Source organism: Pipistrellus hanaki (genome assembly GCF_964339955.1).
Source record: "Pipistrellus hanaki genome assembly, chromosome: 15".
Lineage (NCBI taxonomy): Eukaryota > Metazoa > Chordata > Mammalia > Chiroptera > Vespertilionidae > Pipistrellus > Pipistrellus hanaki.
In genome coordinates, this window is record NC_140517.1 from 39093913 (window position 1) to 39117859 (window position 23947).

General features: G+C 44.5%; 1 protein-coding gene, 1 long non-coding RNA gene and 1 pseudogene across 3 annotated transcripts in view; 1 reads left to right on the forward strand and 2 right to left on the reverse strand.

The window, feature by feature from the left end:
* Nucleotides 1-19906, forward strand: part of LOC311633075 (cell adhesion molecule CEACAM21-like) — a 64931-nt gene extending 45025 nt beyond the window's left edge. Inside the window, exons 4-5 of the mRNA XM_084905304.1 lie at nt 18194-18320; nt 19505-19906. Of these exons, the coding sequence (XP_084761430.1) occupies nt 18194-18320; nt 19505-19565 (188 nt within the window). The 3' untranslated portion in view covers nt 19566-19906. The remainder of the gene's footprint in view (nt 1-18193; nt 18321-19504) is intronic.
* LOC311633083 overlaps nt 1-23947 on the reverse strand; it is a 114888-nt gene that overhangs the window by 48029 nt on the left and 42912 nt on the right. The gene's annotated exons all lie outside the window — the stretch shown is intronic.
* LOC311633074 (G protein pathway suppressor 2-like) lies at nt 12830-13828 on the reverse strand (annotated as a pseudogene). The gene has a single exon. The product of its transcript is annotated as a G protein pathway suppressor 2-like (transcript).

Here is a 23947-nt window from a genome sequence, read left to right on the forward strand (position 1 = left end):
GGCTTTTGTTTGGACCTGAGGGGAGAGGACAGGGGAGCAGAGTAGGATGGGGAAGGGGGCTCAGCATCTGTACAATCCTATAGTCTGGAGCTGGTGAGGGGCAGGGAAACCTCAATTATGGTTTTACAAGTTATTCATCACTGAGAAATAATTTCTGAAAACTGGTGATAATAACATCAACTTGTGTCAGAGTGAGAGAAGAAAAAATGAACCAGAGTCACTAAGCATTGTCTTTACCACCAGCCTCAGAAATGGGCTCATGCAGCCCAGGGGGTGCAGGACCCAGGGAGCACTCATTCATTCACCCACAGGCACCTCAGCCTGCTGCAGGCCCTGGGGGTACAACGGAGCAGACACGCCCCTTCCCCCATGGAGCTCACCTTCTCTGGAGAGGAGACAAACAAGGAAAGATCTAGATGTGATGGCAGGTCCCCACAAGTGCCATGAAGAGAACAGAACAGGGTCCCGTCAGAAAGTGGAGACACATGTCTTTAGTGTCAACAAGGGTCTGAGCAGTGCCTGTGAGCATTTCTGGACCTCAGGCAGCCACTTGAGAATTTATAAGAAGGAAATAAGGTCAGAGGTGCTGAAGTCATGGTGACCATGCTGCTGGACTTGACCATAGGAAATACACACACACACACACACACACACACACACACACACACACACACACACACACCAAGGCTGAGAGATAAACAGACCTGGTCAGGACCCAAGGCTCCAAATATTGATCATCTTCTCTCTTCCCTCCTAGCCTCACTCCTAACCTTCTGGAGCCTGCCCACCACTGCCCAGCTCACTATTGAATCAGTGCCACCCAATGCTGCTGAAGGGAAGGATGTGCTTCTCCGTGTCCACAACCTGCCTGGAGCTCTATTGTTTTGTTCCTGGTACAAAGGGGAAAATATTAACAGCGACCTTCACATTGTATCACATATAGCACACACTCAAGTAATTAACCGCGGGCCTGCAAGCAGCAATCGAGAGACAATATACCCCAATGGATCCCTGCTTTTCCAGAAAGTCACCCTGCAGGACACAGGATACTACACCCTACTAGCCATAGACGAAAATGGGCAGAACAAACAAGTAACTGGACAGCTCCGTGTCTACCGTGAGTGATTGCTCTCTGACCTCTGGTTGTCTGGTGGGGCATATTCTACTTCACACACAGGACTGACAGCCCTGGACTCACTCTGCCTCCATGCCCCTCTGCCTCACATTCCAGGTTGGGTTTGGGCATTTAGTGCAGGACTCACAGTGGAGACAAACTTCCTAAGGTCAAAACCTCCCTTCCCATATTCCAACCCTGCAGACACTTGCCACAGAGAAGAGCCAGTCTGAGGGGAGTGTCTCAGCAGAGAGAGACCAGTCTCATCCAGGTCCCTGGGCCCCTCTCAACCATGACCCAGAGAACTACCCAGCAGGGCTCATGCAGGGCCCGGCCTGGGGAACTCTGTAATCCTCACACATAAGTTCAACCCAGGAAGCCCCTCCCCCAGACCTCTGTCCCAGGGATCATGACTCCAGGAAACCCAAGGAGCCTCTGGGCAGAAGGGTTTGATCTGTGGGCAGGCCTAACTTGCAGCAACAATTTCTCAGGTGCCCAAGCCACAAGCCTCCTGAGGTGGTCACCAGCCAGGGCTCAGCCTCAGGAGCCACATCTGGGGAGGGATGGAACCTGCTCCTTCACCTGAGACCATGCATGGGGATTATGTGGACAAGGTCACAAACCATTAGCCAACTGCCTGGGGAACATAGGAAGGAAGAGGAAGATAGTCTCCCCAGGGGGAAAAGAGAAGATGATCCTGGAAGCTCCTAGTCCACCAGGGATCTGCCCAAGGCATCCTCTCTCACGGACACAAATAATAACAGGGGCTGTTAACTAACTTGGGAAGCTCCTCTATTCTAAGCTTTAGGTTAGGAAAGTGTGAAAGATTCAAGGTTCATTCACAGGCAACATGGCAAACCTGAGACCATTTTACCATTTATCCTGTTTCATTCAGGGAAAACTGAGTTACAGTCACTCAATCAGAATCACACAGACTGCGACTGACCAATGTGAGTCATGCCAAGGCCTCTCCTCCACTCCAAGGGCCTTATGCTCTTCACCCCTGACTCGTGACTCACATCCTGATCCTGGTGGGAGGCGCCCATTCCTCCCAGTGGCTCCTGAGACCTTTCCCAGGTGGGCCTGGTGACCCTTCACCATCTGACTGCTTCACTGCCTGTTTAATACACATGTGTCCAGATGGTGAGATGCACCAGCCACTCTACTTCCTCTTAGACGCTGCCCAATTTAAATGAATTTCACTAAACTTCAGATGTTTCCTGAGTTAGAAAGAAAAGGAGGAGCATATGCCACATGCCATATAGGAGGCTCCTCCTCATCTGCCTGACAGGGAGAGACCTTGTTCCATAGAAACAGGGAGGAACCTTCTCCCTAGCTTTACTAACATGCAACATGTCCTTTCTAGCAATCTGGTTCCATCCCTCCTTTTATGCAGCAGACAGCTGGACTCACCCCTGGTCACTTCTGTTTTCTTAGCAGGACTCACCTTCTCTCTATCCCAGGGAGTCCCTCATATCAAACCCACTGTGGCATCTTCTAGTGTGACCTGATTGGATGGCAGAACTTGGTCTATGACCTTCATGCTCTCACAACAGATATTCCTCCCAAAAAATGGCATTAGATCTTTGGGGCATATTGATTTTCACATATTCTCTCACAGTTCAATTCAAAATCTATCTCATAACTGCCAAACACAAATGGACCATGAGGGCCATATCTTCAGCAAGTTCATGCTCCCCCATCTCCACAAGACCAAAGGCAGAGAGCATGGCTTTGCTGCCACCGCCAGTCAGCTCCCCTGTTCCTCACTCTTTTCTAAATCATTCCTAGACTTTACTCTACCCTTTCTGGGGTCACTGTCTCATGTCAGTCCTAGGTGAACTCCTGTGCATATGGTCCCTGCAACCTGAGTACTGAACTTACAGCTAGACTTGCTTCTGGTCTCCCGTGTACTGTTTCTGCTCAGACACCCAGTTCCAGGACACACTGCCAGTCCTCTCAAGGTTTAAGGACTATGGGGTGGCCTATCATTACTCATCTCTAGGTTAACCCTGGAATGTGAAACTTCAGTGCAAACAAATCTCAACCCCGCAATGTAGGTCTGTGTAGCTGGAAGGGACTCAGCACCTGCACATTCCAGGTGAGAACCCAAGGTCAGCCAGGCAGTCAGCTGGTCAGTGAGGAACGAGGAAAGATGCTGGGTGGTCTCTAACTCCCAGTCCTGTGTCTTTCTGTGATCAAACCCTGATATTTGTCTGACACCTGAGAAAGCATGTGCTTTTTCTCCCAGAAATAGAGCAGGCAGCCTTACATTCTGAGTGCTCAGCTTCTCATGCATTTGTTTCTCTTGTGGTGCCCAGACCTGCCTAATTCTTTTAAAAACTCAGGTTGGCTGAGAGGTAAAAGTTGCAACTCTGATGAAAGAATCTTTTGGAGGAATCCAAGGTACCACACAGGGCAGTGCTCTCTGTTACCTGCACAGAGAATTTCCCCAAACCCAGCGTCACAACAACTCCAACCATTGAGACAAGGACCCTGTTGTGTTAATGTGTGAACCTCAGGCTCAGGACACCACCTACCTGTCTGTGGTTGATCAACAGAGTCTCCTGGCCAGTGCCATTCTGCAGGTGTCCAAGGACATCAAGACTCTCACTTTACTCCTTGTCACAAGGAATGACACAGGATCCTAAGAGTGTGAAACCCAGAACCCAGTAAGTGCAGGCTGCAGTGACCTATTGATCCTGAATGTTCTCTTGAGTAACTTCTATCCCTTCCTGGGCCAGGCTGCCCACCCAAATCCACACTGCCAGAGGCCAGGCTACATCTGTCCTTTTCAGGTCCACATATACAGACACGAACTCCAAAACCCAGGGTGGCCAGGAGTTCCTATACTAGGCACATCTGGGCAGATCTTGGGACTAGGACAAACAAGCTGATGTCTCAGGCTCAGGTTCAGTAAACACAGTGGGTTATGGTTTGGGCTTTTAAAATATATATTTATATTTATTGATTTCAGAGATGTAGGTAGAGGGAGAGAGATGAAGCATCAATGATGAAACAGAATCATTGATCGGCTGCCTTCTACACATCCCACACTGGGGATACAGTCCCCAATGCAGGCATGTTCCCTGACTGGGAATTAAACCGTGACCTCCGGTTCAAAAGTCAATGCTCAATCACTGAGCCACACCGGCTGGGCTGGGACAGGCTTTTTAAAACCAGGCTGGGTGTGCGGTTGCTGAAGGGTGTAGGACATTAATGGAGAACATTCTATCTAAGAAAAGAGTAAAATACAAATTGACCATAACTCCAATATACAACATGACTGCCCCCATGTGGACACAAGAAGGCCAGCAGGGAAGGGCAGTTGTGGGTGATCAGGTCTGCAGGGTAGGATAATTAGAGGGACCCAGGCCTGCAGGGGAGGGCAGTTTGGGGGACCAGACCTGCAGGGGAGGGATGTTGGGGGCAACCAGGCCTGCAGTGGAGGGCAGTTGTGGAGAACCAGGTCAGCAAGCAGGGTAAAGCAGTTTGGGGCAACCAGACTGGCAGGTGAGGGCAGTTCTAGGTGACCAGACTGGCAGGGGAGGTCAGTTAGGGGCAATCAGACCATCAGATGAGCAGTTAGGCATCGATCAGGCTGGCAGGGGAGTGGTTGGAGTGATCAGGCTTGCAGGCAGAAGTGGTTAGGGGCAATCAGGCAGGTAGGAGGGTGAGTGGTTGGAAGCCAGAGGTCCTAGATTCTGAGAGGGATGTCTGAGATTGGAGATGATGCAGGCTTGGCAGAGGAACACACACCTCCATGCACAAATTTTGTGCACCAGTCCTCCAGTTTATAATATTTCAATAGTAAAGATAAATTTGTATGAATATACTGGGAAGTGGAAGTTTCAGGATAGCTAAAGTTGGCCACCAGCACTTCATCTTTTTGTTTGGAGGGGTGGAAAGAGTTGTGTGTGGGATGCAGAGCATTCTGCACATAAACAGCCATTGCTTCAGAGGAGGGCAGTTGTTGTAACTCATTTTATAACTGGTCTCAGAGCTGAAATACTTGGCAGTGATGGTATGTACTCAGAAGGCAAGATCACTGAAGAAGTGTCAACAGTCAGGTCATTCTCTGTATTTCGGTAGGAAAGTCAAATAGCAGAAGCATGCATTTGGGTGGAGATTTCTTATATTACATGCATCCCAATGCTATTTCATTTATTGCAAGTTATGAAGTTCATCTATCTATTTTTTATAGATGCATTTTTCATACATATGAAAAAATTTTCTTATTTTACTCCAATAGGAAAAATCATTTAATTTCACATTCACAGGGGTGTTAGGAAGTCTCCTTTAGACCCCAGAAAGAGAATTTGTGCAAGCAGTCTGCATAACACTTATGTAATTCAAATTGATTGTTAGTGTGAGTTGAATTGAATCTAAAAACAAAAATCAAACAAACAAAAAAATGGGCTGAAAATCAGCTCAAAGGGAAAGTGTGGCCCTTACAAGACCAGAAGCTTCCTCTTCCCTATGATTACATCATGTGTGCCTTCATTCTCTTTGCTCCAGTTGGCCCTTTCCTCACACCACCAATTCCCCCTCAGAGGACCTTTACCTACCAGGGGCAAACCTCAGCCTCTCCTGCTACTTGATCTCTAACCCACATAACGAGTATTTTTAGTATAACATTGGGAGGCCCAGCAACCCTCACAGGAGCATTTTATCCCCAACATCACTGCAGGTGATAGTGGATACTATAATTGCCTCACCCATAACTCTATCACTCATCCTTAGAGGATCAAGGTCAAGATTCTCAGAGTCTGTGGTAAGTGCCTCTTGGATTATTAGCACCAGGCTGTGGAGTGCAGCACTGTCTGGTTTTCAGAAAAGAGCTTATAGGGTACTGTCTCCCATCCTGTGGCCATGAACACAAGCAAATCACAAAGTCTTCCCATGAGCCCTCCCACTACATCTCTGTAGACTCCCTCCCTTGCTCTTCTAATCTCTCATGGCAGAGCTGTGGTTCAAACTTGGAAAGTGAGGAGAGGGCTCTCTCACCCTGAGAAAGAGTCTAGTGGTGGAACGAGGGGGTTTCCCAGAGGGGAAAGCAAAGGTTCTCAAGGTCAAGTTGCTTTTTCTGTCACTAACACTTTCCTTCTGTCACCTCTTGTCTGTTACCTGCTCCTTGTGCTACAAGGAACATACAAGGCTTGAACAAGCTCACTTCTTTTCCCCAAACTAAAAGAGGAAACCACCTTTGAAGAGGGGTGACAGGACAGATCCTTGCTCCCTACACTGCTCCAGGTTCACCTGGCGATTGGCTGCTTTGTGCCTTCTGTGGTGGGACAGGGGTCTGTGGTGAAGGTGCATGGGTGGTCTGTCCTCAATCTGGTCATTTTGGGTCACCCTTGACACCACAGCCTCCCTCAGGCCATGCTGCATGGAAATGAGGAGAGAGTGAGGCACAGGGGAGCCTACTATAAGCTGTGTCCTGGCTCTGAAGTCACCAGCTGTACAACCCTGTGTGACAGGAGCATATGTGACATTGCTGAGGAGAGTAGTGAGCAATGGTGCTTACTTGAAAAGTAGGTAGATTTATCCTGAAGACCCTTCATGGGACAGAAGGAGCAGTGCCACAGTTTATACTTAATGGAGGAAGCTAAGCGTACCAGCCTTTTGTTCAAACAGTGACCTCTTCTCCCTGGTATTCAATCCACAGGCCAGGGAGTGGAAGTCCTATTCAGACTGAGAAATCCTTTAGATTGAAACTTCTCCAGGTCTTAAGGTCATGACTGGTCCATTCTCATCCTCTTATAAATTATTAAACAAAAAGGAAATGCCTTTCCATCTGTGTGCAGCCACCATATTAGAGAGGGTGTATGAGTGTTTAGACCACAATGTGTCAAACACAAGGCCCGCGGGCCAAATCCAGCCCGCCAGGCCTTGCAATGTGGCCCGCACCGCGCTGTCATCACTGCACTCCGCTGTCAGTTTATGACATTGTCAGTTTATGACTGTTCAATAAACCATTTGGCCCGCGATTTAGGCTGGATTTTAGATTTTGGCCCCTTCTCTGATTGAGTTCTACACCCATAGTTTAGACAGTCAAAGAAAGCTCTGGGAAAGACTCACACAAAAGTTAACGGGTGGAGCCCATGTGATGTGGTTGAGCTCTGACCATTGGCCTGTGAACCAGGGGGTCATGGTTCGATTCCTGGTCAGGACACATTCTGGAGCTTGATCCTGAGTAGGGGATGTGAGGGAGGCGGATGTGAGAGAATCAATGATTCTCTCTCATCATTGATGTTTCTATCTCTCTCTTTCCCAGTCCCTTCCCCTCTGAAATCAATAAGAATTTATATATTTTAAAAGTCATTGAATGGAAAATTCTACCTGATGATGAGGATATTGGACACACTGTCTGAGAAGAGGCTCCTTGTGCTGATACCACAGATGTTCAGAGAGACATACTAGGGGTCATCCTGAAGTGATCTGAAGGGAAGATGGGAGGTATAGCCCTCTCCTTACAGACTGTCACCTGAACTAAAGGTCCTCACCCTGCAGAGGTCAGAGTCATCCTCTGGTGACCTTTACAGAGATCACTGTGGCCTGTGAGTGGCTGACATCTCTGAGGAAGGAATCACTCACCTCCTCTGTTCTCCACAGAGTCAGTGAGGAAGCCCGCCCTCCGAGCCAGCAATGCCACTGTCACAGAGCATAAGGACGCCGTGGTCCTGACCTGCCTCACAAATGGCATTGGGATCACCATCCGGTGGCTCTTCAAGAACCAGATTCTACCTCACAAGGACAGGAAGAAGCTGTCCCAGGGCAACAGCACCCTCACCATCGACCCCGTCAGGACGGAGGACGCTGGGGGTTATCAGTGTGAGGTCTTCAACCCCGGCAGTTCCGGCAAAAGTGACCCCTTCAGGCTGGACGTACTATGTAAGTGACCTCTTGCCCCATCCTACATCTCCCTGGGAGGATTGCTCTACCAATGGTGTGACAAACGGACAGAAGACACAGGGAGCGGATTGTCAATCAGGAGACATTACAGTAAACCGAATGGCAAAGTGGTTAAGAACTCAGTTTCCAACCCTGGGTCTGTCATTCACTGTCACCTTGCACAAGGTTGTTGTGTGTGTGTGTGTGTGTGTGTGTGTGTGTGTGTGTGCTCATTTTTTATGTGAAAAACTATCCATAAAATTTACCGTTTTAACTTTTAAGTACACACCTCAGTGGCATTAAGTACATTTACATTGCTGTGCAATCATATCACACTATCTATCAGGAACTTTTTCATCTTACCCCACTAAAACCCATTAAACAATAGCTCCCCAACCTCCAACCCTAACCCTTGGAAACCACCATTCTATTTCTGTTTCTATGAATATGACTACTCTAGGTTCTTCACATAAATGGAATCATGTAATATTTGTCCTTTTGTGTTCAGCTTTTTTTACATAGCATTATGTCTTCAAGTTTCATCCATGTTGTAGCACATATCACCACTCCATTCCTATTTAAGGCCCAATGATATTCCATGTACACATCACATTTAATTTATCATTTATCTGTCCATAAATTCTGGGCTGTTCCTCCCTATTGTCTTTTGTGAATAATGCTGCTATGAACAAGGGTGTACAAATATCTATTCAAATCCCTGCTTTCAATTCTTTTGACTGTGTACCCAAATTACTATTATTTGGGTAAATATTTTGAGTATTTACCCAAATTACAAATATCTGTTCAAATCCCTGCTTTCATTTTTTTTTGAGTATTTACCCAAATTACTATTTGATCCAGAAGTAGAATTACTGGATCAAATAGTAATTTTTGTTCAGTTTCTTGAGGAAGTGCCATGTCGTTTTTCATAGTGGCTGCACCATTACATATTACCGCTGGCAATGCACAGAAGTTCCAGTTTTTCCTCATCCTTGCCAACACATTGTTTTCTGGGTGTTTTTTTTTTTGTTTTGTTTTTGTTTTGTTTTTTAATAGCCATCTCAATGGGTGTGAGGTGATATCTCATGATGGTGTTGATTTACATTTCTCTAATGATTAGTGATGCTGAGCATCTTTTCATGTGCTTACTGGTCATTTCTGTATCTTCTTGGAAGAAATTTCTATTCAGTTCCTCCGGCTATTTTTAAAATCTGATTGTTTTGTTGTTGTTGTTGAGTATATAGTCTGAATATTAATCCCTTATCAGATATATAATTTTTAAATGTTTTCATCCATTCTTTGTGTTGTCTTTTTTCTTTGTTAACACCGTCCTTTCATAAACACAATTTTTGATAAAGCCTAACTTACTGGAGGCCTAGTGCACGGAATCCATGCCATGGTCAGGACCGTAGCAGCACTGGCTGCCAGCTGGGACCTCCCTTCGCCCGGCTGCTTGCCCCTACAACCAGGACCTCCCTTCACACCTGCCTTGTCCTGGCACCTTCCACTCATCTGCTCTACTCTCCTTCTGCGGTTCCCCTATTTTTGGCTCCAATTGCAGCTGGCAGAGCCCCTGCTGCTGCCTACTGCAGTTGCCACATCACCCATGTTTTCCATGTTCCGAGCTGCCCTCCGGTGCTTAGGGCACATCAAACTCCCAGTTGGTAGGACTCCCACCCATGGGGACAATTTGCATATTAGCCTTTTACTGTATAGGATTCTTTGTTGCTTGTGCTTTCAGTTTCCTACTCAGAAATTCATTGTCAAATCCAATATCATAGAACCTTCATCCTATGTTCTCTTTTAAGAGTTTTTTTAAGTTTAGCTTTTACACTTAGATTTTTGGTCCATTGTGAGTTCATTTTTTTTTTGTATATGATGTTAAGTAGTTCCAATTCATTCTTTTGATGGATATACCATTTTTTCCAGAACCATTTCTTGAAAAGACTGTGCTTTCCTTCTTGTATGGTCTCAGCACTTTTTTTAAAATATATATTTTATTGATTTTTCACAGAGAGGAAGAGAGAGGGATAGAGAGTTAGAAATATCGATGAGAGAGAATCATCAATCAGCTGCCTCTTGCACACCCCCTGGGGTTGTGTCCACAACCAAGGTGCATGCCCTTGACCAGAATCGATCCCGGGACCTTTCAGTCCACAGGCCGACGCTCTATCCACTGAGCCAAACCGGTTTCGACTGCATTTCTTTTGAAAGGGAAAAAAAGACCATCTATTGATATAAGAGTGAAACATCAACTGGCTGCCTTCTACACATGCCCTGCCTAGGGATCAAACCAACAATCTGGGTAATGTTTCCTGACCAGGAATAGATCTCATCATCTTTTAGTGTACAGGATGAAGCCACAAACAACTGAGCTTCAACTACAAGGGAAGGTCTTGGTAGTCTTGTCAAAATCATTTGACCATATATATGAAGGTTTATTTCTGGGCTTTCTAATCCATTTCTATATGTCTGTACCCACACTGTTTTTATTACCTCAGTCTTGCAATAAATGTTGGAATAAGGAAGTATGAATCCTCCAATTTTGTTCTTTTTCCAGTTTGTTTTAACTATTGGGGGTCTCTTGAAATGCCATATGAATTTCAGGATAAATTTTTCTATTTTTGCTCCAAAAATGTCATTGGGATATTGATAGGGATTGCATTAAATCTGTTGATTACTTTGGGCAGTATTGTCTTCTTAACAATAGGAAGTCTTCCAATCCATGAACACAGAGTGTCTTCCCATATTTTTCCAGCAATGATTTTTTATTGTTGTTCAGTATGTAAGTCTTCAAGTCTCTGGTTAAGTTGATTCCTAAGTATTGGGTCGGCAACTAAGTAATTGCGGGTTTCACACACATATGGCTTCAGTTGAATTTTTAGGTTTGCAGACGTAGTACAAATGTAAAACACATTTTGTATTTGATAGTTGGCTATTCAGCTGTTAATCAGTAAAAAAAGTTTTTTGATCTGTTTTGTAGTTTTTGTTTGGCGTTCGTTGAAAAATGGAAAATCAAAAGGAACATTTTCGTCATATTTTGCTTTTTTATTTCCGCAAAGGAAAAACGCATCACAAGCTCATAAAAAGTTATGTGCTGTTTATGGTGATGAAGCCTTAAAAGAACGGCAGTGTCAAAATTGGTTTGCCAAATTTCGTTCTGGTGATTTTTCACTCAAAGATGAAAGACGCTCTGGTCGTCCAGTTGAAGTTGATGACACCCTAATCAAAGCAATAATCAATTCGGACTGTCACAGTACAACACGTGAGATTGCAGAGAAGCTTCATGTATCACATACATGCATTGAAAATCACTTAAAACAACTTGGCTATGTTCAAAAACTCGATACATGGGTTCCTCACGAACTGAAAGAATCACAGTTAACGCAACGCATTAGCAGCTGCGATTTGCTAAAGAAACGTAATGAAAATGATCCATTTTTAAAAGGACTGATAACTGGCGATGAAAAATGGGTTGTTTACAACAATATCAAGCGGAAAAGATCGTGGAGCAGGCCAGGTGAACCAACTCAAACAACATCAAAAGCTGATATTCATCAAAAGAAGGTTTTGTTATCAGTTTGGTGGGATTACAAAGGAATTGTCTACTTTGAACTCTTACCACCCAACCGAACGATCAATTCTGATGTCTACATTGAACAACTAACAAAATTAAACAATGCAGTTGAAGAAAAGCGGCCCAAATTGACAAATAGAAAAGGTGTTGTATTCCATCATGACAATGCAAGGCCACACACATCTTTGGTCACTCGGCAAAAATTAATGGAGCTTGGTTGGGATGTTTTGCCACATCCACCATATAGTCCTGACCTTGCACCATCTGATTACTTTTTGTTTTGATCTTTACAAAACTCCTTGAATGGTAAAAATTTCAATAATGATGATGATGTCAAATCGTACCTGATTCAGTTTTTTGCTAATAAAAAACAGAAGTTTTTTGAACGTGGGATTATGATGCTGCCTGAAAGATGGCAAAAGGTCATTGATCAAAATGGGCAATACATTAAAGAATAAAGTTATTTAGTTCCATGAAAAAATTGTCTTTGATTTTCTTTAAAAAATCCGCAATTACTTAGCTGCCGACCCAATATTTTATTCTTTTTGATGCTATTGTAAATGGCATTTTCTTAATTTCCTTTCTGAATTATTCATTGTTCATATATATAGAAGCACAACTTATTTTTACCTGTTGATGTAGTATCCTGCAGCTTTGCTGAACTTGTTTATTAGTTCTAACAATTTTTGTGGAACTCTAGGGTTTTCTACATAGAAGATCATATTATATGAAACCAGACATAATTTTACATCTCCTTGTCCAATTTGGATGCCTTTTCTCATTCTAATTGCTGGCTAGGACTTTCAATACTGTTTTGAGTAGAAATGGCAAGCAAAGGCAGATCTTTGTGCCTGATCTTAGGAAAAAACTTTCAGTCTTTCACCATTGAGTCATGTTAGGTGTAGGTTTGTCATAAATGGCCTTTATAATGTTGATGTAGTTTCCTTCTATTCATAGTTTGAGAATTTTCATCAGAAAAGGATGTTGAATTTTGTCAAATGCTACACTGATTCAATCTCATTATTTATAGGTCTATTCATATTTTCTATTTCTTTGTGATTCCATGTTGGTAAGGTTTTGTGTTTCCAGGAATTTGTCCATTTCATCTAAGTCATCCAATTTATTGTCATACAATTATTCATAGTACTATTGTAATTCTTTTTTTCCCCAATGGCAGATAGATTTTATTGACCTAGGAGTTACCTGGGACCCTCACCCAAGGTAGGAGATGGGGTGCAGTTGAAGATGAAATTTGATGGTCACTTGTGATAGAATCTTGGGTTCTGGCTGTGCTGGAGGAAAGGGAGCGAGGGGCCAAGTTGGGCTAGCAGCAGCAAAGCTGGACTTCCCTGCTGGTAGCATCTGCACAGGGACCTGGGAGGAGTCAAGGAGTCCAGGGGCTGGATGCAGAGCTTGGGGGTGTATGGGGCAGAGGGAGGATGAGTCAGAGAAGCCAGTTTGCTGATAAGCATGTTCCATTTGCTTTTGTAGGGACAGGGCACCACCAGGCTGGAGGAACCCTGTGTGGGTGGGTGGGAAGTGGCTGTGCACAGCATAGGGCTGTGGCTGTGGCTGAGACAAGTATTGCACTGCAGGAAAGGCTGGAGGTGCTCTGAGCTGCTGACCAGGGCTATAAGCTGCTTGAGTGGGTCCATAGTGAGGAGGGAGCTGAGCAGTCCCATAGGCATCATTGGGGCTGCCTTGGAATTGCCCATGCTCTGGGGTCCCTGTGAAAGCTGCTGAGTCCACATAATGCCAGTTGTAAGCACTTGGGATCCGAACATCTGTTTGGCTCTGTCAGCTGCCATGAGGGTGCCTGGGCGATTGTGTCCTCCAAGGGCTCCCCTGCATGCTGAGGAGGTGAGTTCCCAGTGAACAGTCAGGCACTGTGGGTATGCAGCTGATGTCAGAGAGGTTAAGTCACTCTGCTCCTTTCGCCTCTGTTTTTCTTCCTCCTGGAAAACTTCCTTGAGCTGCAGGAAAAGCTGGTGCTTCTACTCAAGGGCCAAAAGTTTCTCTTGCAGCTTTAGGATCTGTTCTTTGGTTTCCTCTAATGACATTCTCTCTTCCATCTACGTTTTTTTTTTTTCTCTCTCTCTCTCCTGGTCGTCCTTCATCTTCTGTTCCATCATCTTGTCTACTTCTTCCTCCTGCTGCCTGCGCTCCAGCTCCATCATGATATGCTGGTGCAACACCCTGGCCATGGCATTGGAAAGCTTTGGGTGCTACAGGAAGGCAGGCATGGTGCTGTGGGGGATGGGGGTGGGGGTGGCAGCAATGGGTTGTGGGCCACAGGTTCTTGCTGACTGCCAGATCTCAGACTGGGCCCTCTTTCTCAGTGCTTTCTCTGCTCCCACCGGCCTATTATAATTCTTATTATTTCCATTGAATTGGTAATAATGGCTGAAACCGGTTTGGGTCAGTGGATAGAGCATCGGCCTACAGACTGAAAGGTCCCAGGTTCCATTCTGGTCAAGGGCATGTACCTTGGTTGCGGGCACATCCCCGGTAGGGGAGGGGGTGTGCAAGAGGCAGCTGATAGATGATTCTCTCTCATAGATGTTTCTAACTCTCTATCCCTCTCTCTTCCTCTCTGTAAAAAATCAATAAATTATATATATTTTAAAAAGAATTGGTAATAATGTACCCAGTTTCACTTCTGATTTTAGTAATTTGAGTCTTCTCACTTTTTTTCTTAGTCAATCTAGGTTAAATTTTGGCAATTTTGTTAAACTCTTTTGAGGAACCAACTTTTCATTTCATTTATTGATTCTCTTGTTTTTCATTCTGTAATTTATCTATCACCACTCTTATCTTTATGAGAATTTAGTTTGTTCTCTTTCTCTAGTACCTTAAGTTGCAAAGTTAGGTTGCTTACTTGAGATCTTTCTTTCTTTTTAAAGTAAGCATTTACAATTACAAATTTCTTGCACAAGATTCTCAACTTCTCTGAGCCTCATATTCCACAACAGAAAATTACAATAACAATACTGCTTCATGGTATTGTTTAAATATTTAATGTGCTGTTGAATTAAACCCTTAGCAAAATGTCACACACAGCAGAAATGTTCCATGGTGTTAGCTGCTATTATTACTTCTCCTAGTGTCCCAGTGCACAAAATTTGTACATGCTGGGTGGGGGGAGGGGGAGGGGGAAGCAGTCCCTAAGCCCAGCCTGCACCCTCTCCAATCTCAGACCCTTCAGGAGCCTAAACTGACAGCCGGACATCCCTCTCACAATCCCTGACCACTGGCTCCTAACTGCTCACTTGCCTGCCAGCCTGATTGCACCAAACCAACCCTTGCCAGCCTGATCACCCCAACTGCCCTGTTCGCCTGATCACACTCCAAGGCTTTTATTAGTATAGATATGACCCTTCACAGAAAATTTCACTAACCCTGTTTTACAATAAGGCTTGATGATTGAATCATTGGGGCTAAGGCATCAAGATTTTCTTTCTTTGAATAGTGGTGGGAATAATTATCTTATCTTTAAGTTGCCCTGAAATGCACATGAGATAATGACTTAAAAAAGTATAAAAGCACTATATAAAGACAACTGCCTTTTTCATGTACTGAAAAGACAATAAAGTGGTACAATGAAAAACACTATTTTTATTCTCCCCCTTCTCTCCTTGACAGCCTTCATTTAAACTTTGAAATTTATAAAAATTTCACTCCAATTTTTATTTCTTTACTTTCAATATTATTTTGTATTAGTTTCAGGTTTTATATTAGTTACAAAATAGTGGTTAGACAATCATATACTTTACAAAGTGTTCCCCGATATTTCCAGAATCCACCTGGCATCATACCGTCATTATAACACTATTGACCATATTCTCTATTTAAGTGACAATGGGTTTACAGCTTCCTTCCAATCTTTCTTTTGTGTTGCTAGCCCTTCCTTTTCTTTCTCACTTTTTTTTTTTTTCTCATTTTCCCTATATATAACATTTCAATCGGCCCTCAAAACTCAGTGAAGGCACTGGACATGCTTAATCCATTTTACAGACCAGGAAACTGAGGCCAATTCCAGGTGGCTGAAGAACTGGCCTCAGTGAGCAGGCAGCCCTCACAGCTGTGCTCTCCACCTTTCCTAAGGGACAGCCATAGGGCAAACAGAACAAAACTCCCCATGAGGCTTCTCAAGCACTTCTTCACCTTGGATGCTCACATTCTTTCCTCTCCCCTGCCCTCTGCCCGCTGCCCCCATTCTTTACTGCTCTCCCTTCTGGGGAGCAGGTAGTGGCTTTGCTCTCACTGTGGAGGAGCGCCCCCAGTGGGGAGGGCAGGAAAGGGGGCGGGACGGGCATGGGCTTGCTTTTGGGGCAAGGAGGGAGCTGGAGTGGTGGCCTCTCAAGTGCAGGCCCAGTTAGCGCCTGGAGCTTCACCGAGGTACCGGGCAGTGGGGTACAGGGCAGTGGGGTACCCGGCAGTGCGGTGCCCTTGCACTCAGGGCTGCGGGTCCGAGCCACTCCGCCTGGGCATCCTTCCAAGGACACCTGCAGTCATTGCCTCTCCTTTCCCGAGTCTTGGGGCCACTGCAGCCCCTTGCTCTCCTCAGGCTAGGCAAATTCCCGCCCGCCAGCCCCCTTCCCCGGCCAGAGACCCCTTAGGTGCACACCGCCTCGACACTGCCCTGTACCCCTTGGGCTGCCCGCCTCCTGGCTGGCCACTTCGCAGAATCCTCCCCCCAGGCAGGGGCCTGTCAGTGCACCTGCAGGCCCCCACTTGCGGCTCCTGGGCAGCCATTTCGCTGAAGCTTCCTTTTCCTTCAGGCTCTCTCCTCAGACACGCCCGCCCTTCCCCCCCAGCCCCCAACTTGTCTCTGGTGGCACCGCCCCCCAGTGGCTCCAGGCAGCCCCAGCTCCACTCAGCTCCCCTGGGCTGGCAGGGCTCCCTGCTGCGGGCAACCTGGTCCTAGGGCAGGGGGTGGGGGTGAGCAGCTCCAGTAAAGTAGTAAACCCCAGGTTGGTATTGGGGTTCAGCTGTGGGCCACTAGGGAGTCTGCCTGGGTGGGAGCAAATGGCCCTTAGACCTGAAGTGCCGCCCGCCCCCCCCCCCTGCAGCCACGCCCACCCTGTGAATTGGCCTAATTTGCATATTACCTCTTTATATATTAAGATTATCACCAGCCTCAATAAGTCAGATGGTCCTAGAGTCAAGGATCCACCCTTTACTAATCATATGACTTTAGATACATTACTTACCACTCCAAGCTTCAATTTTTTCATCAGTAAAAAGAAAATAATGTCTATGTGACTCGGTTATTATGTGAATTAGATGAGATACACCTAAAGTATTTAGCACAGAGCCTGGCACATAGTATAAGTACCCCATAACAGCAACTAATTTTCCTATTAATCCTTAATCTTGAGTTCACTAGTGAGGGCAACAGAAATGGGGGAAAAAAGACACAGATGCAAAGTGATTTAAATTTGGGGCTAGGGAGGCATTACACACAAAAAAACTCATTGGGACATGTTTACTGACTAAATATAGGAAAAGAAAAGAGGAGTGGAGTGCAAAGTCTTAAACCTGGTTTGTTAGTTTTCATCCCCTGAGAGGCAGCCAGGATGGAATCAGACATACAAATGCTTATTTGGAAAAAAATATCCCTGTGAAGGAAAGAAAGTGGGAGGAGTCTGGAAGATTCCACTGGCAAGAATGCAGAACTGGTTATTGTGTAGGAGGAAAAAAAGAAAGATTTATGTTGTGGTGCCATCTTTTGCTGTTTTTTGTTTGTTTGTTTGTTTGTATTTATCCATCTTTGTGAATTAACCTTGAAAGACAGCAAGCCATCTGAATGGGAAGTTTTGAAACTTTGAAACATTATTAGATAAGAATACTTAGAGAACATTTAAAGGATAGAACATTACTGTTTAGGATTCACTTGGCAAACTGAAACAGAAAACTCCTGACATTCTGCCCTTTCAGACAATTATTTTCAAGCTTTAGTTTGCACAGGAAATCTTTAGGGTGCTTGTTAAAGTTTCAGATTCCTAGGCTCTGCCCATAAAAAATCTGACTCAGAATGTCTGGAGTGGGACCCACAAGTTTGCATTTTTAGAAAACATCCCAAAGAATTCTGTTGTAGATGGTCTTTGAAATACAATATTTGGACATACTGTTACCCACAAGATGAAAACCATTGCTCAAGGCATTGGGTTTATTTCAGATCCCTGCTGGGAGCCTATGGGATATCTGTGCAAAGCAGGTGATGCATTCACCAAGGAGACGTGACTAGCACATGTTTATGGCGGCTAAACATGATACAGAAAAACACACAACCATGAAAGATGGGGAATTATAACTTACAAAAATGGCCATCAGCTTTCTCACATTTCCAAAGCTCCAAACATATTTCCGTGTAGAAATGTCAGGATGTAATTGTGGCAAGTTTGTACACCAATCTTGAAATGCAGGGAGAGAAAGAATTATCAGGATATGGTGAGCTATTTACCTCACAGAAACCCTCCCAGGGGAAACTTCTTCCTTACAGGAACAAGTAGAGACTACTGCATGTTGAGAGCTGTTTCCCAGGGCACCCCCCACTGTAGAATAACGTCCCCTCCACTCATTCCTCTCTTTTCTATCCATGACAGATGATCCAACACTACCAAGTTCTGGCTTCTCAGATGGGGCTATTGCTGGCATCGTGATTGGCATCCTGGCTGGCGTAGCTCTGATAGCAGCCCTGGTGTGCTTCCTGTGTATCAGAAAGACTAGAGGGTATGATGGCCTTCCCTCTTGTCCCACTTCCTCCAAAGCTAATGACCACACTTGGGAGAGAGAAGGAGACCTCCCTTCATTCTCTGGACTGGATCTGCTCCTCCTCCTTCCTAAACCCCTGCTTCTCAGCACTGATTTCTGAGGTTTCTTCTTCTCTGGTTTTCAAGTTTCCTGTACCCCACTTTCTTTGGCAAATGGTGATCCCATCCCCCTCTGGATTAGAAGGGGCAGATCTGATTATGTTCCTTGGTCCTAGTATCAGGGAAACCAAGGTCTAAGAAGGAAAAGAAATTAGTAAATGAAAAGAGGAGCAAGAGAAAGCGAGTTGTGTCCTCTGTCAACCATAGAAAGAGGAAAATAGAGGGGCAGGACAGGAGGAGAATCATAAAAATACATGAAACCAGCCTGGCCTGTGTGGCTCAGTGCTTGAACATTGACCCATGAATCAGGAGGTCACAGTTTGATTCCCAGTCAGGGCACATGCAAGGGTTCAGGCCCAATTGCCAGAACAGCACTTGCAGGAAGCAGCTGATGGATGATTTTTTCATTATTGATGTTTTTATCTCTCCTTCTCCATTCCTCTTTCTAATACACACACACACACACACACACACACACACACACACACACACACACACACACATCTCCCTTTAGTCAATAAATGAAGAATGAAAAAACATTCAACAAAGTCAAAAGGTGACCAGGTAGAAATAGGCTCAGAAGCAATTGATAAAGAATAGACCTTTGTGCCCTGGCCAGGTGGCTCGGTTGACTGGAACATGGTCCCATAGAAAGGTTGCAGGCTACATTCTCAGTCAGGACACAAACCTACATTAACGATTCTTACACTAGGTGGGGCATATCTCTCTCTCTCTCTCTCTCTCTCTCTCTCTCTCTCTCTCTCTCTCTCCCCCCCCCCCCCCCGCTTCTTTCTCCACCCTTCCTCTTTCTGAAATTAATAAACATAAGATGAGGATTTTTTTTTTTTTAATGGACCTGTGTGAACATCAGGGCAGCAGGAAAGGAGTCCTCACTGGAAGGGTCGGTGGGTACACTGAAGAGAAGCCCTAGGAGGAAAGGCAATGCTGACTCTGGTATAAATGAACTGACAGTGTCCTTCCTATTTCAAGGAGCAAAGAGCCTATGCTTGGGAATAGCAGTCACAGTCTCTGATATTTGTTTAGGGCAAGCGACCAGCGCTATGTCTCAGAGCACAAACCCTCAGCCTCCAACCACAGTAAGTAAAGCCATCACAAGTGACAGCTGGTGTGTTCCACCATACACCCTGCCCTAGCAGGGAAACCTGGTCCCAAGGACTCAGTACCTTCTGAAATTTTAGAGGGGATCTCCATTTCCCAAACTTAGATTGCCATAGGCCCTCCCACCCTTCTAGTCACAAAAGATTCCCCTGAAACCCAGCCCTGGGAGAGACTCACTCAGCCAGACCTGGAAGGCCTGAGTAAGATGGCCATGTTTTCCAAAGCCATTCCTCACCTTACCCCTTCCCCTCCTCCTCTATTAGGAATGTGGGCACTCTCCTTTGGTAAGACTTTCCCTCTTTTGTGGTGCTCTGGTTCCTCTGGGTACTACCCCTCCTTGCCAGGGGTGCCTGTTGCTGAGAAACACAACTGGACAAAACAATACCTTGTGAGCTGGGGGGGAAAAAAAATCAGAAATGGACTGAGGCCTCCCTGTCACTATTGCTGTCCCCCTCAACCCTAAATCCCACCCCCTTCTGCTGGTACTAGCACCCTGGGTCTGACCACAGACTCTGAGAGAAGTGATTTCCTTAAGTTATCATGGGCCACATCCCACCCCCCTACAACCACCTTTCTCCTTCAGTGAGAAATCACCACAGCTTAGGAATACTTAGCCTGGAAAGCTATAAGACAGCTTAGCATTTTCATGGATTGCTAACTCTTCTTTCAACTCCCAGGTGAGGGCCTCTGTGACAACTCACCTGACAACGTAAGCCCAGCCAGTTTCACCGGCTCATTTTCTCATGGACATACCTCTATAGAGAATGGGATACTCTTGAGGACAGAAGTGTGATCAAGTTTGAATCAAGGTCCCTCAATGTAGCAACAAACCAAGAAGTATTGGTTAATTATTCCCATGGGTCTACTTCATGCAACAATGTGGGCTCTGGAGTTAGTCCCATCCTTTGTTTGCATCCTGGCAATAACTCTTAGCTTCTCTGTGACGTTGGACATGTAATTTAATCTCTCTGATCCTCACCCTGTCATCTGTAAACATGAAATACTGCATACTTCAGAGAAAGCTAAAAGAATGAAATAACACATGCAAGGCACCAGCACTATGCCCAACAGAAGGAAGGCACTGGTTCATTCTCTCTCTTCTACTTTCAATCTGATCCTGTTCTCCCCATCAAGGGATAATGTCCATTCCAATGAGTCTGAGGTCTTAGTTCCTTCACTTTACAATAAATTTACTGCGCTTCTCTCATTTAGCCTTTCAATAGAGCACACATATGTGTTGAAAAGTGCTTAAAGCATATGTATACATTAACAATGAAAAATTATCACAAGTTGAGCACACCCTGGTAAGGAGCACTGAAATGGAGAAACAAAACATGTCATCTCCCTGCAAAATGAAACCTTCCAGTCACTTTCCTACAAAGAGTAACCACATCCTGACCTCCAATGCACTAGATTATTTTGCCTGTTTATGCTCTTACATTAAATAACACAGTATACCCTTTTATGTGTGTTGTTTCTTTCATTCAAAATGGTTTCATGAGACTTATCCATAGTGTTGTAGCTGTTCATTCTTATTGCTGTATCCTCTTCTATTGTATGAATAGTATAATCTATCTTCTAATGGTCATTCAAAGGATGTTAGCAAGCAGAGAAAACAGTAAGTAAAAATCCTCCAAAGCTAGAAGTTTCCAAGTGGTGAGAGCAGGTGCTGCCTAATCAAGGAGGCAAGGAGAGGGCCTGGCCTGGGACAATGGTTTAATTGACCACTTCTCATGCCTTTCAGATCCATGAAGTTACATACTCTTTGCTGAACTTCAGTGGCCAAGAATCAAAGAAACCAACGTCAGCCTCCCCATCCCCAACAGACACAGAACCAGTTTATTCAGAAATAAAAATGAACTAATGCAACCAGCCCTGCTCACCACACTGCTGACTGATTCCATCACTGAGAGACTCCTTTGCCCTCAGGGAAAAGGAGAGGATGGGACCACAACCCTGGAAGACCACACCTGGAAAGCCTCTTCCCCCAACCCTCTGTCATAAGGCACCTCCAGACTCCTTCACAGCCCCTTCCTTTGGTGTCAACAGGTGAAAGGGAGTCTGTAGGAAGCCCAGCCTTCCTTTGCATTGAAATTTGGCTCATTAAATAAGTACTAGAACCAACAAAGTCGAGAGATGATTCTTTAAAAAGCAAACTTCTGAAAGAATTGTTTTTAAAATTAGAGTAGAAACAATAAGCAATATTAGGAGTATACAGAGAAACAATGACAGCAGGCAATAGGAGGACATCAGGAGCATCCTTATTGCAAATATTTGAAAAATTAGATTAATAGGAATAAATGCTTAGAAAGAAAATGAAACCAGAGCTGAGTCAAAAAGGAAGAAAAGTATGAGTAGCCCTATTAATAAATAGACCAACTAAGTTTATATTTTTAATCCTTCCAATAAAGGATACATATAAGCTGGATTATTTGGCAGGAAGTTTTCCAAACACTCAACCAACAATTAATACTTTTTTTTTTTTCAGAGGGAGAGAGATAGGTATATCAATGATCAAAAAGAATCATTGATTGGCTGCTTCCTGCATATCCCACACTGGGGATCAAGCTATAACCTACTTAACATGCCCTGATCAAGAATGAAACCTGACCTCCTGGATCATGGGTTGATACTCAACCTCTGAGCCATGCCAGGCAGGCAAGGATTAATTAATTCAAATCCTCCAGGTGCTCTTATAGAAAACAAGAGAGGGAACACTTCCTCAGCTGTCATTGTGTGGCCAGGATAATGTTGACCACCAAATCAGAAAAAAATTGCTAGACATGAGCAGAGCAAAGACAATGAGCCAGATATAGAGACTCACCAGGGAAGAAAGCTCTATATGACTAGCAAGGGGAAAATTGAGAAAACAAGAAGCTATGCTAGTCCTAACCAGTTTGGCTCAGTGGATAGAGCATCGGCCTGCGGACTCAAGGGTCCCAGTTTCGATTCCAGTCAAGGGCATGCTCCTTGGTTTCGGGCACATACCCAGTAGGGAGTATGCAGGAGGCAGCTGATAGATGTTTCTCTCTCATCAATGTTTCTAACTCTCTATCCCTCTTCCTTCCTCTCTGTAAAAAATAAATAATAAAATAAATATATATTTTTAAAAGCTATGCTCACCCCTCTTTCCCCCCACCCCCCAATCTTTCATATAGCTTTTCAGGCAGTTTAGACCCCCTGACATTTTCCTCCCCAAATATAACATCTGGGTTTCAGTTGTATTTCAGCTCCAGGCCCAGAAAAGCAGAAAAAAGAAACAAGTGCTATAGGGTTGCCTCAGGATCTATTACATTGACTAACAACTTCCTGCCCTGGCATCGACTAATCAGTGGAGACCACAACCCTGAAAGAATACACCTGGGAAGCTGATGAATAGTCTCCTCAGGCCCTCCCCTGAGACTTACCCTAAGATTTCCACCTGCAAGAAAGAGATCAATATGCTCAGGATAAAGATCAATATGCTTGGGCACTCCCTCCAAGGAGCAGGGCCTTCTCATTCCTCCACAAGCACATATTCCCCCAACCTCTAAGGCAGAGGTTCCCAAACTTGTTTGTGCCGTAGACCCCTTGCCATGTTTTTCGGTTTTGGGTAGACCCCCTACTTACCTGATATTGATTTTTTTGTAAATTTCTAACTGTAGTGAAGTTTAGTGTTAAAATTTAATAAAAAATAATGTACCTACTTTTCTCCGGCATTCTCAAACAAAATAACACTGATTCACTATAATTTGTATGATAAACTACCAGTTTATATTTTTTAAAATATTTTCTCAGCACTTTCCTATTCAAGATTCAGGAAACGAATGAACGTATTTTTCTCACATTCATATTTATAGAGTGACGAATTGAACAAGTCGGTGCAAGTTCGCGAAGCTTTGAGACAAAAATTGGCAAGAATGTTTACTGCGCGTATGCTTGTAACAAGATGATACTGGTATATCATTATGTGCAGGTTTTTATCCTATAACTTACACAATTTTATAAACATATATAATAAATTTTTTACTTCATAGGTACTTTTATAAATAATTTATATGTTTTTATATTATAAGATAATATGATGTAAGTAAATAGGTACTATCAGTGTATGTTGAGATCCACTATCGTGGACCCCCATTTTCATTTCATGGACCCCCAAATTTTTTTTCCGCTGACGTAGACCCCTTGCAGGTTGTCATAGACCCCTGGGGGTCGATATAGACCACTTTGGGAATCACTGCTCTAAGGGATCCCTTAGGGCCTGCAACCAGGGGAGCAATGGGCAGTGGCATCTTGGCCCCAGCAAACCCCTTAAAATTTTCTCTAAAAACCCTTTTCTCTGTCTTCTCAGAGAGTCAAGGCGGCCCAGCCTAGGCTTCTCTGTTG